This window comes from Tamandua tetradactyla, chromosome 7 (assembly GCF_023851605.1).
Source record: "Tamandua tetradactyla isolate mTamTet1 chromosome 7, mTamTet1.pri, whole genome shotgun sequence".
Taxonomy (NCBI): Eukaryota; Metazoa; Chordata; class Mammalia; order Pilosa; family Myrmecophagidae; genus Tamandua; species Tamandua tetradactyla.
In genome coordinates, this window is record NC_135333.1 from 145,826,815 (window position 1) to 145,843,212 (window position 16,398).

General features: G+C 32.5%; 1 protein-coding gene across 2 annotated transcripts in view; it reads left to right on the plus strand.

Annotated features, from left to right (window-relative positions):
- The window catches only part of ZDHHC17 (zDHHC palmitoyltransferase 17), a 185,686-nt gene that overhangs the window by 109,781 nt on the left and 59,507 nt on the right, over positions 1 to 16,398 (plus strand). For both annotated transcript variants that reach the window (XM_077111496.1, XM_077111495.1), the window contains 4 exons: positions 8,678 to 8,755; positions 9,330 to 9,474; positions 13,479 to 13,543; positions 14,208 to 14,370. In XM_077111496.1, coding sequence (XP_076967611.1) covers positions 8,678 to 8,755; positions 9,330 to 9,474; positions 13,479 to 13,543; positions 14,208 to 14,370 — 451 coding nt within the window. The remainder of the gene's footprint in view (positions 1 to 8,677; positions 8,756 to 9,329; positions 9,475 to 13,478; positions 13,544 to 14,207; positions 14,371 to 16,398) is intronic.

Sequence of the window (16,398 nt, forward strand, 5' to 3'; positions counted from 1 at the left end):
TTTCTCCTTTTTCTCTAGTCCTTCAAGGGAACTTTGCAAATACTTCTTTTTTTTTTAGAAAGACAGAGAAGGAAGGAAGGATAGAAGGAAGGAAAGGAGGAAGAAAGGGAAACATCTTTAAACATTTTCTTATTTTTATTATATTTTGTTTGTTTGTTTGTTTGTTTTTTTTTTTACATGGGCTGGGGCCGGGAATCGAACCGGGGTCCTCCGGCATGGCAGGCAAGAACTCCTGCCCGCTGAGCCACCGCGGCCCGCCCGCAAATACTTCTTTATTCACTGCCCAGATTATTCTGGGATATATCAGGACATCACACTAACCTGGGCAAAACCAACAAGATCTCATGCCCTATTCAAGATTACAGTTACTGATGGTGTTCAAATAAACTGACCATACAAGTTAAATTAGGAAATACACTTCTGAAAATACAAATTTTGTGCCAAATAAACATCCTCGCTTTGGTCTCATACAGAAATTGAAGTTTTAAAATATGGATGATAGCATCCTTTAACCTATATTCTGATCTACTTTAGCCCTGTCCGTATCAGCTTCATTCATTTCTCAAGTCGAAGTCTGATCCTTTTTTCAGCTTTTAAAATATTTACTGTATGGGGTAATGCTGACTTTCATAGCTTCAGAGCTCTAACTCTGAATCTCAGGTGTCACAGAAATACCGAAGTTTTTGGAAACAAGCAGGTTATATGCAAACAGCTCAATATCTCAGAATTTAGAAATAGCAGTTACAACTCCTGAATATATGTGACTGCTGTTAGAGCTTACAGTCTAGGACCCTACACAATAGACCCCAACCTGATAACCCATGCTCTTGACTTCAGTTCATCAAGTTTCAGTTTTTAAGGTTCATTCACCTAGTTGCTTGCCTCGCAACTTCATTTCTTCTTGAGGCCACTCAGTAGTTGTTGTATGTATATACCACAGTTCCCTTTTCCTTCCTTCAGCTGTTGTACTCTTTTTAGGTTCTTAAATTGTGCCCTCAATAATACCTTACCTTCATTTTTTTTTTTAATCTTCACTTTCATTGTAAGCAAGAAGATTGAGTCTCATTTTCTTAGCTTTTCTTTCCATCTATCCTTTATATCCCAGTATAGCTGTTCTACTTTTGGGGAGATTTTCATACTTTATCTTCTAATCTTTGTATCTAATTTATAATTTTATCTATGGCATTTTCAAGTTTTTTTTTTATATCTGTTCCTTTTAAAGACCATTATTTTTTTCTTGTACCAAGGATATATCATATCCAAAATAAATAGATTATTGTAATCTCCTATGGAATGGCTTCACCTTCCGTATTTGAAACTTTCCTCAGTTTTCTGGTCATATTTGACCATTCACACTTAGTGGGGAGTCATAACAGAGTTGTTTGGGAGTTCTGGGAGTTAGAGAACTCCACAACAGGAAACGCTCAAGTATCAGTTTCTAGAAATTTTTCTCTCAGGCTGCTTAGTTTCTCCTAGAAAAGAATCGTCTTATCTCTTTGTGGGAGGAGCTGAGTATCCCTCTGGTGGCCAGGAGTTAGGAAAAATATCTGGGGTTCTTGTCCAGCATTTTGACTTTGATTGTGCTACATTTTCAGGACAGTGCTTCACCCAATCCTCTGATTTAATTCCCCAAGTGTCAAACGTCTCTGATAATAGTACATTGAATACACCTTTCAGCAAATACTGAATGGTGTTCGAATCAATTTGAAGCTCATACATTGAAGTTCAGGGAAGCAAAATGAATCTGAGTTTTACAAAGGTTTAGATTATCATTACTATTCTGTTAAAAATTTGAGTAGTAACAGTTTGAAATTTGACGTTACAGTGCACAAAGAATATTTTTCTTGCACTGTCAGCTCCTTGATTGTGTGTCTATGTCACTAAAATGCTTATTTGTGTTGCTAAATACTCCCTTTCCGCCACTCTTTCAAACATAGCAGAGACTTCTGGTGGAATCTGCATGTCTAACTATCTCATGCACCGTATACAGAACCAGACATTTAATATTACTTCCACCCTTCTTGTGCACAGTAGAATATTAATTAGAATTTTTTTCCTAGAAGGAGTTTTCATGCCTAAAATTTATAGTGTGATCAAATTGTAAATATTCCTTGTCTTTAACTTATGAAAATGGTTGATAATTTATAGCAATAATCCTGACAGATTTTCTGTTTAAAATTTTAGCCTTCATAAATTAAAACTGAGAAATTGTCTTCTTAGAGCATTTTTGTAAATTTATTGTTTTTAAATTTAATGAGTGAGATCAGATTGTGTTTTGGGTACCTCATTTATATCTAAAAGTCTTCTTATTCCTCTTACATTTTCTGTTCTTTGTGTGAGTTACAGATGTTTTATCGTGGATGTAGTATTAACACTTTTTACAATCATGATATATTGTAGCAGTTTACCCTTGTCATAAGTCTACATTTATATGTGTGACAGACTTTCAACATATACATGTGGTAAAGTACACCTAACTCTCAGATCTTGCTTTCTGATACTGTTCTTCACTAAAAAGGACCAGGAATCCTTATAGAAATGACCTCAGTGTTTTGACAGGGAATACACAAGATAAGCCTGGGACATCTTGCAATCCAGGGAGTAACAAGGTGCTTAAACCAAAACCACAATGATGGGGTTATATCAGAGGGACACAAGGAGCCAACTGTAAGTGTTCCCAATACACCAAACCTGGAATAATTTGAGAATAAAGTATAAAATAAATAATAGTGTGCCTTTACTGATATTAATAGATTAAATAAATCAATAAGTGAGGAAGAAACAATTCTCCCATACAGAAGAAATTCAAATAATTTATGTATATATTCCTCCCTCAAAGGAGGTAGAGGTAGAGTATAATTCCCACCCTTAAGTGTGAATTACACTTAGTAACTTGCTTCCAACCAGTGCAGTATAGAGGTGTGGGTACGGAGTGGGTAGATTTACAGTGGAGAAATTTAAACAATTTTAACAGGTGATCAAAATTAACATTATTAGTAAGTCATGTTCATAGCATGTATCCTAGATATGGTACAAGGAGAATGGCTTTTCACCTCTGTGGTCTTCCTCTCCCAACCCTTAACTTCATCTAACCATGAGAAAAACACCATACAATCCTAAATTGAGGGGCATTTTACAAAATATCTGATATGTACATTTCAGTATTGTCAAAGTCATCAAAAAGAAAGTCTAAAACCTGTTTCATCCACAGGAATCTAAGTAGATGTGATGACTAAATACATTGTGGTATCCTGGATGGTGTCCTAGAGCAGAAAAAGAACCATTAAGGGAAAGACTAATGAATCTGAATAAAATATGGGCTTCATATTGTACAAATATGTACCATTGTAAGATGTTAACAGGGGAAACGGGATGCAGTATAGAAACTCTTTGTACTATCTTTGTAACTATACTGTAAAAATAAAACTATTCTAAAATAAAAACTGTATTTAAATAGTTTTTTAAATCACATACAAAGATTTTCCTACCACATTTCAGGTAGAATGCTCACTTCAGAGATATTGTAGGTTTGGTTCCAGACCACTGCAATATAGTAGATATTGCAATAAAGTGAGTTGCACAGATTTTTTTAATTTCCCAGTGCATATAAAAGTTATGTATACACTATACTGTAGTCTATTGATTGTGAAGTAGCATTATGTCTAAGAAACATGTAAATATCTTAATTAAAATGTGACACAGAGACATGAAGTGAGCACTTGCTGATAGAAAAATGGCACCGATAGACTTGCTTAATGCAGGGTTGCGACAAATCTTCAGTTTGTAAAAAATTCAGTATCTACAAATGCAATAAAATGAAGTGCAATAAAATGAGGTGTCCCTGTATTTGAAAATGCTCATTTAGATATTAACACTAACAGATTTAGGGGTGTTAGAGGTGGTAGTGAAGTAAGTATTTTGGCTCTGATTTGGGGAGAAAACATGAGGCCGAGCTATATTGATTTTCAACCAGTATTTTGTTTTTAGATTAATCTCTCACCAGTTTCTTCTGAAGTAATAATGGCCTCTAATTCCATAGCTTTTTAGAGTTTTATAACATATGTTGCTTTCTTCTCTTAGGTTTCCTCTTCTGGAGACATTTAGGTTTTAGCTATTTGCTTTTAGTCTTTCAAAAATGTGTTGTTATCTCTGTTCCTTGATGGTCCATCACTTCTCATGCATTTATACTTTTGCTATTCCTTTAGTGCCATTTTAATGTTTATTTGGGAGGTAGTCTAGATAAATGTATATGTTCAAACTGTGTATTTAACTTTATGTCCCCCCTATGAGACAGGTATTTTTCAGATACGGTATTGTCTTGCTGTAGATCCTGTACCCTACTGTGGTCTTCTGTTCCCAGTTGAAATGAATGAGTGTGATTAGAAACCACATGCATTACTGTAGTCTTATTTCTGGTTGATTTTTAGGTGAAGAAAAAAATGTGAATACATACATTGTGTTTTGTAATAATTTAAGGCAGATCCATGTAGCTGCCGTGAAATAAGAATATTATTTTATTGAATTGCATTAATAGCATGTAGTTAACTTGGCTATTAAAACTTCTGCTCTTCAATTCTTATATGATTCTCTTGGAAATCACCTCATAGGTCCTGAAAGTTTCAGAAGTTATCTGATAGTTTATATGCCAGTAATTAATTGACAAAACTCTTTTTGAAAATCAGGAGTTTCCTTTCCTTATGCTTTTCATGCCCTTTATTACACATAGGAACTGAAAATTGAACTTGAAAATATGGCATGGCATATGGGTAGGAACAGAAAAGAGAGAATAGTGTTCCTAGCTGAATTGAAGAGGTAATAAAGGGTCTAATTATCTAGAGTCTTTTAAGTCATGGTATAAATTTGTATTCCATTATAGGTGATAGAACAGCTGAATAGTTGCATCAACAGTCTAGCATGCACTGATTTGTGTTTTAAAGGATCATTTTGTTTATTATGTAGAGGTGGAATTATGGAAGGATAACAGCAGCAGCAAGGAGATCAGTTAACAGTAATGATGTTAGTCAAGAATGCTTGCATGACAATGGCTTGAAACAGCAGAGATGGAGAAAACATGATTGGACTAGAAATATATTTTGGAGGTAGAGACAGATGTCCTTTTTGATGGATTGAATGTTGTGATACGGATTGTGGTAAAGGGAAGAATCAAGATTTTTAGCTTGAACAACTTAATGGATCTTAGTACCACTTATTATTAAGGAAGAGAAGATAAGGAACAGTAAGGTTGGAGAAAAACAAAGTTGGATTTGCTAAGGTGTTGTAATAGAGACCAAAAAATACAATGGTTCGCATAAGATAGAAATTTACATTCCCTTACGTATAATAATCTGTAATCTATGCTGACCCGCTGTCTCAGCCATCATGATCATTCAGGAGTTCAGGTTTCTTTCCTGATTTTGTTATACCATTCCCTAGGTTATTTTTCCCTTCTGCCTGACCAGAGGGGCTCAACTCTTTGTCTGCTTTGTGGAGCTCATGCAATTTCTTTTAAGTAAATGTGGAAGGTGTGCATATTACTTCTTACATTCCATGGGTGAAATTTAGTCATTTGGCCACATCTGCATGCAGTAGAGTCTGGGAAATACACTCTAGGCCATATGCTCAACTAAAATTCTATTACTATGTAAGAAGAGAAACTGGACTTTCAGGGATAACCTCCATAATATAATGTGTCATCAGAATAATAGTCCCTCAGAATTGTCCACATCCTAATCCCCTGTGAATATGTTATGTTATGTGGCCAGCAAAATTAAGGTCAGAGGTGGAATTGTGTTGCTAATCAACTGTCCTTTTTTTATGGGGGAGATTATTCTGGATTATCAGGGTGGGCCCAGTGTAATCAACAAGGATCCCTATGTGAAAGAGGGTGGCAGGATGTGATCGGAAAAAGACTGTATTGGCTATTGCTGGCTTTGAAGATGGAAGAAGGGAGCCAAGAGGCAAGGAAGGTAGATAGCCTCTAGAAGCTAGAAAATGCAAGAAAGTCGATTCTACCCTAAAGCCTCCAGAAAGGATGCATTACTGCCTCTGACACCGTGGTTTTAGCCCAACAAAATTTATTTCAGACTTCTGACCTCCAGAGCTATAAGATAATGCATTTGTGATATTTTAAGCCACTGTTTTTTGGTAATTTCTTACAGCAGCAATAGGAAACGAACACATGCAATAAGTTAAAGATTCCTGCTAGACAAAAATGAATAATTAGATAGATGGACATGCGTGTCTAGAACGAAGTATAACCTTTCTAGTATAAACACAAGGCTGGACAGAGATAATTTGGGAGTCATTTAATATTTGAAATTACAGCACTAGATGAGCCAAATAATGTGAAAAGATGTTTTAATATCTCTTAGTATAAGACTGCTTTACTAGTCTTTAAAAAATTATCTCAGTGTATTGATTTTTCCAAATGAACTTTAGAATCACTTTGACAAGGTAAACAATTTCTATTGAAAAGTTTTTTTTGATAAATATATAGATTTATATATGTCTTTACAACATTTGTTCTGTGCTTCTAATATATGATGTGGATACATTTTTTTCAAGTCTACTTTAAAGTCTTCCATTTATTGTTTTTTATTTCTGGGTTTCCTATTTATCTTTATTGGTATCTTCATACGGGGGTCTGCTCATCTCTTTTAAAATTTATTCCTAAATATTTCATATTTTTACTTGTTATTGTGATTTTTTTTTTGCCATGTTATTTACTAGCTGTTTTTTTTTCAGTTAATAAGGAAATTTTTTTTTATTTTAATTATTGGAATGTTGGTTATTTCTTTTGCAACTGGCTGATTATTCCCTTTTTTAACATATTTTTTCAATTTTTTTTTTGAATTCTCTAGGTAAATAGCTTATCTTCTACACCATGATGTTAAATTGGTATCTTCCTTTTATTCCTGCACATGCAAATGTGTGTGTATAAATGTGTATTTTTTTATTGTTGAAACTCTGTTAAATATAATGAGAATTGTTTCCTTTTCAGTAAAATACTCTAAAACTTCAGAATCATGAGTTTAATACATTAATTAAGTTACTTATTTAAACTTGCATAAACCATAGGAGTTGAATTTTCGAGATTTTATAAAACACTTATTTTAAAGCCTTTTTGTATTTGAAAACCTAGGTATTAGTATTTAATACTAGTGTCTTAGTAGTATTAAGAATATTCCATGATAATAACAGTCTCTTAGTATTACAGGGAAGCTTGAGTTTAAAAATAAGAAGAGTCTTGTAAGCTCCTCAGAAGTTTATTTTTTTCAGCTAGGTGCATATAGATATAAAGAAAGAATAGCATATTATAAAAATACTGTACTTTACCAGGTGTTTCAGAGAAAGGTAATAAAGGTTATTCTTTTTTAGCATGTAGAAAAAAAGTTCCTCTATCCTTCTGCAGAAAAAGTTGTACCTTTAGAACAGTTTGGAGATCACTCATTGCTATAGTTCTATCAAGGATTTGAAATGTGTCAGAGGGAGTAAAAATGTCTCTTAGAAACAAATAAATTGACTACAGAGAAGGAATTGAAAAGTGCTATCATAAAACTGTTCTTTGGCTGAACTGTTCTCTTTGAGTTCCAACCTAACCATTCTCAAGAAGCATTTTCAACTATTATATAATATCTACCAGGTACTTTGAGTAACAATTCAGAAAATAGTTAAATGTTTGTCTTCTTAGTCATTTTGGGTATTCTGAAAGTACTTTAAGATACTCAACCATTTTGCATGATAGAGTGGACTCTTTTTTGCACAATGCTTTAAAAGCACTGATTCAACAAATATTTATGTAAAGTAGAAAATTTCCGAATCAGGCACCTCAGTATGAGTATATTAAACATTTACAACTGTATAGTTAAAGTGAATGCATTAGTATTCTAAAACAGTAGTCAGACCAGCAAGAGCTTCAGTAGTATATGTACATCAAACATTAGACAACAAATGCCTTGAAACCATTTATGTTTTGAGACTCATTGCATTGTCCATTTCAGAGGCTATCAAAAGGTTGTGTCTTTATCATGTTAAACAGTGAAGTTGCTATATTTTTTAAAGCAACAGAGCTTTCAAACAACAAATAACAAGGCATAATAACCTTTATCTTGTACTTTAGAGTTTATAAAGTTCTTCACATATGTGCTTGATTTAATTTACAGTAATCTTGTGAGAAAAGTAAAGCTTAAAAAGCTGCGCTACAGGTGGGCAATAGTGGCTCAGTGGCAGAGTTCTAGCCTGCCATGCCGGAGACCTGAGTTCGGTTTCCAGTGCCTGCCCATGTGAAAAAAAAAAAGGCTGAGCTACCCAAGGTAAATTAAATGATCTTGCCTATTCTATATTCTATAACTATTCTAGTTTCAAGATTCTGTATGCTACCACTTTTATCCAATCCACATTTTTGTGGATTGCCTTCTTTTTATATAATTGTTATTTGGCATAGTTATTAACTTTTTTAAAGTTATTTTCATTTTACTATTACAGCAAATGAAAGTGATATGCTTGATATAAAATTATACCAATTTTTTTTATATTATCAAAAGATTGTTTTATCCTCAGAGGCACAAACTAGTATGTTCTCTAACTGGAAACCAGTTTTTCTTTATTTTATTTTTCACATAATTTCCCAAAATTGAAAATGAAAGGTGTCTAAATTATCTAAAATTTTGTCTTATAGATACTATATTTCGAAAGGTGCTATTGTGGATCAACTTGGAGGAGACCTAAATTCAACTCCATTGCACTGGGCCACAAGGTTTAAATGCTTCTGGATGCTTTTTTCCCTTTGATTCCTTTATTAGTCTACAACTAAGCGACTTTAAAGAAAAATGATATGCTAAAGTGAATGGGAGAACTTATGCTAGTAGTTAATACCCTTATTATGCTAATATATTGTTCTCCAATGCTACTCGCATTGAGAGCAAAGTTTGTTTTCGAAAGTATCCCTAGGGAATTACCAAGCATATTTTGATCCCAGTTAAATTGTAAGGATTGGTTGGGTTAAACTGAATTTGTGAATGTAATACTCTTGCAGCCATATATAAATTTACAGTTAAAGAACTAGCCCAGTTCATGGGATTATTAAGATAATATTGGGTTAGAATTACTAGATTATTTATAATCATACTTAAAAAAAAAACTGTTATTCCAGTTAAAAGTTTAAAGAACTATAAAATCCTAAATGTGACTTGGCATCTACCTATTTTAAAATGTCTTAAAAAAATTTTGTGTAATCTTTTCTCTTATCACCCTAATTTAAAAAGATCTTTCCAGAGGGTCCTCTTTGAAATAACTTTATATATCTAAGTGTTCATTCTTTTATGTTTTAGACAAGGCCATCTATCCATGGTTGTGCAACTAATGAAATATGGTGCAGATCCTTCATTAATTGATGGAGAAGGATGTAGCTGTATTCATCTGGCTGCTCAGTTCGGACATACCTCAATTGTTGCTTATCTCATAGCAAAAGGACAGGTAAAAAAATCACAATGGTGTGGATTTCAATCAGTTGTTCTTCATGGTTTAAGTCCTTAATATCATTGGTGTTAGTAACTACCTGTGACTTTTAAATAGTACTCTCTGATGGATGAAGAGAATAAATAAATAAGTAGTTTGATAGTGAGCTGTTTAATACAGTTAGCATAAAAATAAAAAAGACAATCAAAGCTCAGATAATGATCAATTAAGCTGGGTTTTTTAATTTCTGAGACTGATAGAGGAGATGAATCCCAGAAAGTTAGGAAGATAATTTCGGTATCTGTTCATTCTGTTAATTACCTCTTCTGAAAGTATCATCTAAATTCACCTCAACTTTTTAAATTTAAAGCTGATTATTTTCTTTATTAACTACCTTTTGAAGGTGATAGCTTCTTTAAAATCAGTTTCAAAGCAGCATTGAAATAATGCTGCTTCTTACTTGCCAAAGCACTTCATGATTTAAGTGGTTCTTTCTAACTTTTTTCTGAATTTACAGTAACCACAATCACGTTAATTATTACCAGATTTACATGTACCATGTTTTTGTAATAAATGTATTTTGTTGAAAGCAATGTCACCCAGTTTTTCTTGCCCGTATTTTTTCTTTTTATATTTAAACGTTAGCTTTATAACTAAGGATCTTATCACAGAAATAACTAAGGTAAATGAGTTTAATTCATTGCTACCAACATATATATTGTTGTTTTAATATAAAATCATATATATTGCTATTTTAGTATAAAAGTTTATGCTAAATTAGAATTTGGGTAGTATTCATTTTATGAATACTTTAAGGCATTTGTTGTTGGCAGTATCAAACCATGAAGGTTGTATGTTGTACATTGTAGATTTGGAAAGGAGGCATAAACTAGTGATGTTAATTACTGGAAGGAGGAATATCTAATCTATTATTATGGTAATAGTCTATGCCCAAAATCTAATGGCTTAGTGCAAGCCGTTTATTGTATCTTACAATTCTGTGTGTTGACTAGGCTTAGATGGGTGATTCTTCTCCATGTGATACTGGCTAGGGGCTCCAGTCATCTTGCGGTTCAGCTGGGCTAGAAAATGGCTTACTCACATATTTGGTACCTTGACAGGAATGGCTAGAAGACTGAGCTCAGCTGAAAAGCTGGGATGACTAGGAATCTCTGTCTCTCTCTCCATGCAGTCTCAGAGCTTCTCTTTCTTCCCAAGAACTCTCCACTTGTCTCTCCAGCAGAGGAACCAGTTTTCTTATGTAGCAACTTAGAGCTCCCCAAACAATATAAGCAGAAGCTGTTCTGTTTTTAAGTTTTAGGTCTTGAACTAGCACAGCACATTTGTGCCCCATTCTTTCAGTTAAATCAGTAACAGGGCCAGCTCATACTCAATGTAGAAAGGAACAACACAGGGGTATGAATACAAGAAAGTGAGATTCATTGGGGGGGTATTTTTGGATATCAATTACCTTGGGAGGTTGTCCTTGTTCTGCCAGCTTCTTTTTCTGCAAACTAGGACCTGAGAGCCAAGTCAGGTTTGTAAATAAAGTTTTATTGGAATAAAACAATAATTGCTTATTATCTGACTGCTTTTGTGCTACAAGAGGAGAGCTGAATAGTTGCAATAGAACCCCCCCACAAAGCCTAAAATATGTACTTGGCCCTTTACAGAAAATGTTTACAGACCCCTGTTCTAGATTATATAAATTTTATTAAGGACTAATTTGTGATGAAAAATTTTAAGGGTGTGGATAGGAAACCTTTCTTAGAGTTTTGATAGATTTAAACATTGCAACCATCTGGGCATAAAGATGTCTTTGTAGGAAGATTTTTGTTAATGAATTCAAAATCAGCTAATTTTAGTAATGAATTCAATTTCTTTAATAACAATATTCAGATTGTTTTCTCCTGTGCAATTCTGTTGTGCTTTCCAAGGAATTTGTTTCATCATTTGTTTCATTGGCATAAAGGTTTTTATAGTATTCCCTTATTATCCTGTCCATTATCTATAGATCTGTACAGATATTTCCTCTTTTATTCCTGTTATTGGTAATTCGTGTTTTTTTCTTTTGATTAATTTTGCTAATTTCAATTTTTTCAAAGAAATAATTTTTTGTTTTTTATTTTCTTTCCAGTTGTTTTTATGTTTCATTGATTTCTGCTTTTATGTGTTCATTTTTTCTACTTACCTTGGGATTCATTTGATCGCTTTCCAGTTTCTTCATATAAAAGGTCCTGGTCAATGAACAGTTTTGTGATGTTGATAATGGTTGGGTCAGTATATATATATATATATATATATATTCTTAAGAGAAATGCTGCGTGAAGTGAGAGGAAAACTGAGAGTAGTTCTTTCATGAGAATATAACTTGCATAGAAAAGAATGGCTTACTGTAAAAAATGTTAAAAATTTTAAGTGACAGGGAATTATCAAACCATTTGATTTTTTTGTGTGTAAAGTCAAATGAAGCAGTAAATGGTGCTGTAACACATGGCCTTCGATATTGCAGATATACATTTACAATGTACAGTCACTTTTTTCTTTTCGTTATTAACAAGAAAAGAAAAATGGCATGTTTTCTCATGTCTTCATGGTCTTTCTGTTAACTTTTTATGGTTTGGATGATTTCAGTAATCTTTTTAACTCTGGTATAGTACCTAGGTTATAAAATTCCCACAAGGCAAGAATTGTTACCTGCCACGGTAACCTTTTGCATAGCAATACTTGCTTATTGTAAAACATTCAAAACTAACAGAATAATATTTCTTAGAAAATGAAATTCTACTTCTCTCCCCAACCCCCGACATAACTTCTTTTAACAATTTAGTATGTATTTTCCAGATTTTTTTCCACATATATACTTCAGTACTCCTCCAGTGTGTTGTTGCATTATAATTTAAATGGGTTCAAAGTTTGTCCTATAGAAGAGCACTGTGTGGTATACTCCCTAGTATTATATATAGGTGAGCCTCTGCAGCTTATCTGCTATCATCTCTCCCTCAGTGATTCTACTTTAACCATACCAGTCTTGCTGTTCCTTAAGCAAGTCAGACATGCTGTGGTCTTTATATTTAGCTGTTTCTTCTACTTTCTTCTTTCTTTCTTTTCTCAGAAAGTCACACAACTCTTTGTTTAAATCAGAAGTCTGCTCAAATTTTATTAGTTCTATTAATTCCTAACTATAAGCAGTAGTAAATTAGTATATTTTTATTTCCTTTTTCTCTTTCTGCTCTTTCACTACCTGACTTTAGTCAACAATATTGTTTTTCTTAGTGTTAACTTCATTCGAATGAACATGCCTGTGTTTCTATTACTTGGTTTTCAGTTTTAAATAATATCTTTTGACATATAGTTATTATAGATGAGGTACTCAACATACCTTCTTTTCACTCTTTTCCCATTTCTTCTAAACTTTTCTTTCCATCACTTTTATGTTGTTAGGGCATATAGCATTTCCACTCAGTTTTGTCTTTTTATTCTTGACAGTTGTTTTACTGTAGTGATATTGTTAAGGATGTTCAGTGCTTACTACTAGTTCTTCTGGATGATTTCCAAAAGAAAAAATGAAATATTAAGTTGTGGAAATCTGTTGATTCAGGCTTTATTCTTCCTAGTAGAGAAAACTGTACCTCCAGGCTGAACTTCAAGAGAAGTAACAAGTTTTAAATGCCAGCCCAAAAAAGAGGAAAAGTTTGAGTTTCATTTTTCTTTTAGTATTTTAGAGATATGGCTTAATTATATATTTTTTCATTTTATTTATTGAACAGTTTTAACACTACCACTTTTTTTAAAAGAATATGAGAAGACCACTAAGTAAAAAGAAGAAACTTAAACATAAGAATTTATCTGTTTGCTTTAATTACACAGCAAATTTGGCCCTGAACTTTCTTGAAAGTATGACAGTGAAGGAAGTATTATATTGGCTTCTCTTATAATGTGTAAATTAGATTTTTTGAAGGAAATTTGGTTAGGAACTTATACATGTCTGACTTTTTTTTTTTTTTTTTTTACTCTATCAGGATGTAGATATGATGGATCAGAATGGAATGACACCGTTAATGTGGGCAGCTTATAGAACACATAGGTACGTAACCATTACAGGATATTTATTCACAACATTTTCAGCTCTAAGTGTATATACAACATAGAACAGTCGATAAGGAAAAGTAGTAATGTTATACCTATTAATATTTATTGTTTTTACTGTGAACATAATATATAACATAATTTACCTGTTTGGATGTTTTTGTGGCTCTTTGCTTACCTCAGCCATGGTAATTGTATTGTCCTCTATTCCTCTTTTAACAATTTCCAAGAATGGAAGAAGAGGTTATCTTCTTTATGAAAAGCAATTCATTTTTTTTTTTACATCATACGCATATTGGTAGGTTTAATATATTAATCTGCAAGTGGTCTTAAATCATTTTTGGAATAAGCCAGATTTAAATAAAATTTTTTAAAATAGTTAATTGTGTAGCTATTAATGACATTGATTCCTAGATCAAAAATAGAAAGTGCCAGTTAGCACCAAGTATGCTATTCCTTAGAACTGTATCACTTCATATGCTGTTGCACATACTCAGTATGTCATCTTAAACTATTATCTCATTAATTATAAAGTGGTAGAGTAGGTTAAAATAAAAGTGTTCCAAAATGGAATGTGAATGCAGCCACAGTTTAGTGTCTGTAATGATTTCTATAATTGAAATTAGGGTTGTTGTTGTTTTGTTTTGTTTTTTCCTTTTCAGTGTGGACCCAACTAGATTGCTTTTAACGTTCAATGTTTCAGTTAACCTTGGTGACAAGTATCACAAAAACACTGCTCTGCATTGGGCAGTACTAGCAGGGAACACAACAGTCATTAGTCTTCTTCTGGAAGCTGGAGCTAATGTTGATGCCCAGAATATCAAGGTAAAAATATTCTGTGTGATTATGGGAAATGTGGCTACTAAGATACGGACTTCTCAATTAAGCATAGATTTTTCATAGACGCTTAGAGTTGGAAGAAACTTCTTATTTAAATTCTACCATTTGCCTCCATGCAAGAATTTCCTTTGAAAGACTGGATTATTTACTTTCATCTTGCAATATTGAAGTAATTTTCAGGTTCTGTGGCCTTTTCATACGTAAGTTCTAACTGGTCATTGGAAATTAAATTATATAATCTGTGTTTTTTGTAATTGAAGGGAATAGTTTTTTTCTTTTCTTCAAGATGATCATTATAGAGAATCATAGTTGAGTTTATTTGTAATTGAACTGAACTATGTATAATAAATTTTAGTAATTCTTTGACTAGGTCATTTATTGTCTTATCATTTTAAAAGTCAAGACCTTTAAATTTGATAAACACCTTTATGCTGTTTATAGGAGAATGCTTCCCTCCCTGCCTAATGGTGTAATCCAGGAAATGTATACAGAGTTATCAAAGTACAAAGCACAGTTAAAATTTGGATTTTGAACATTTCAAATTTTGTATAAATGTTCTTTGAAGACACGTAAGGAGTATATCAGGATTTATCATGTCTTTCGGCAATAATTTTAAAGACTTTCTGTGAAATGACTTCAAATTTTTAAACATCATCTTTTCATAATACACATTCATAAATAACCTGTGCCCATTGTAAAATGTTCTTTAATTTTGGCTGTCATCTATAATATTTTCTGAGTCATTGTTCTTAAGTTTCTTCTAAGGGATGTGGGGTAATTAAATATGAAGGATATAAATATCAAGCCACATACTAATCTGATATAGCCAATCAAAAAGTAGGTTATCACCTGCTGGATCAGGGCATCTCTCATGTTCCAATGAGTTCTTTCTTTGTCCATTTGGTTACTTTAAGAAGACAAAGTTAAACTACTGAAATGAAATAGCTTAGACTAATTATGTGGAGGTTAATTTATTTAAGATTATAACCAATCTTTAGAAACATGTCCAATCACAAATATTTATCTTAATTAAAGCTACATACCTAATATGTAAGAAATGGATAAACTATATATTTTTCTTTTTAATTTCAAGTCTTTTTGTTCCAATCCACAGTGATCAGAATGATCCAATATTTGACCCTAAGCATAGGGAAAGAAGAAAGTCAGTATACCATAGTGCTTAACATATTATGGGCACTCAATAAGTATTGTTGACTGACTAAATAGATATATGTAGCTCTGAGCCTTATCTGAGGTGGTTTCCTTAATTCTGATATTACACTTTTTCATCCACTTCAGAAATTATAGAGAGAAATTTTTGCTTTTTTTAAAAGTTTTTAAGTAGGATGCTTTGAAAAGTTCATAAAACTAGAATTAGTAAATTAGGCTAACCCCAAGGGTCTAAAGTATAGGAGTAAGAGGGAAGAATTTGACTAACAGTATCTCCAGAAGAAAATAGTAAGTTTACCTCTTGTTTTATTATCTGAACTACTTTGGAATATTATTATTCTTCTCTTTGCTACTAGAGAGCATTCTTAAAGTGATTAAGCCCAAGGAATACATTTCAGGATATTTAGTGTTGTATTATTGAAAAAATAAAACCAATTTCATTTGGCAAATAGTATCCATAGACTATCTGCCAAAAGCTATAATCAGTATATTAAAATAACAATAAATCCAAAAAATTAGGACAGGATGATTATCTTGTCCTGGAATTTGAAACTAATAGTATACATTTTTAGATCCTTTAAAAACATTCCTTTATTCTTATAAATCTTTAGATAATTTTTCCTCATTTGTGGTCTTTAAGTATTTAAGGTATGTTTTGTAAATTTAGCATTTTTTAAAATGTGAAAACCTGTGCTCCCCATTAACCATTGCATAAACTTTAATTAGCTTTAGTAAAAGAAATAATCTGTAATGAATTTCAACAAGAATGGTAAAGGTAAGAGTAGAGAATGATTTAAATGGTGTTGAATGTTGTAATTTTTTACCTTTTTATTGTAGTAATGT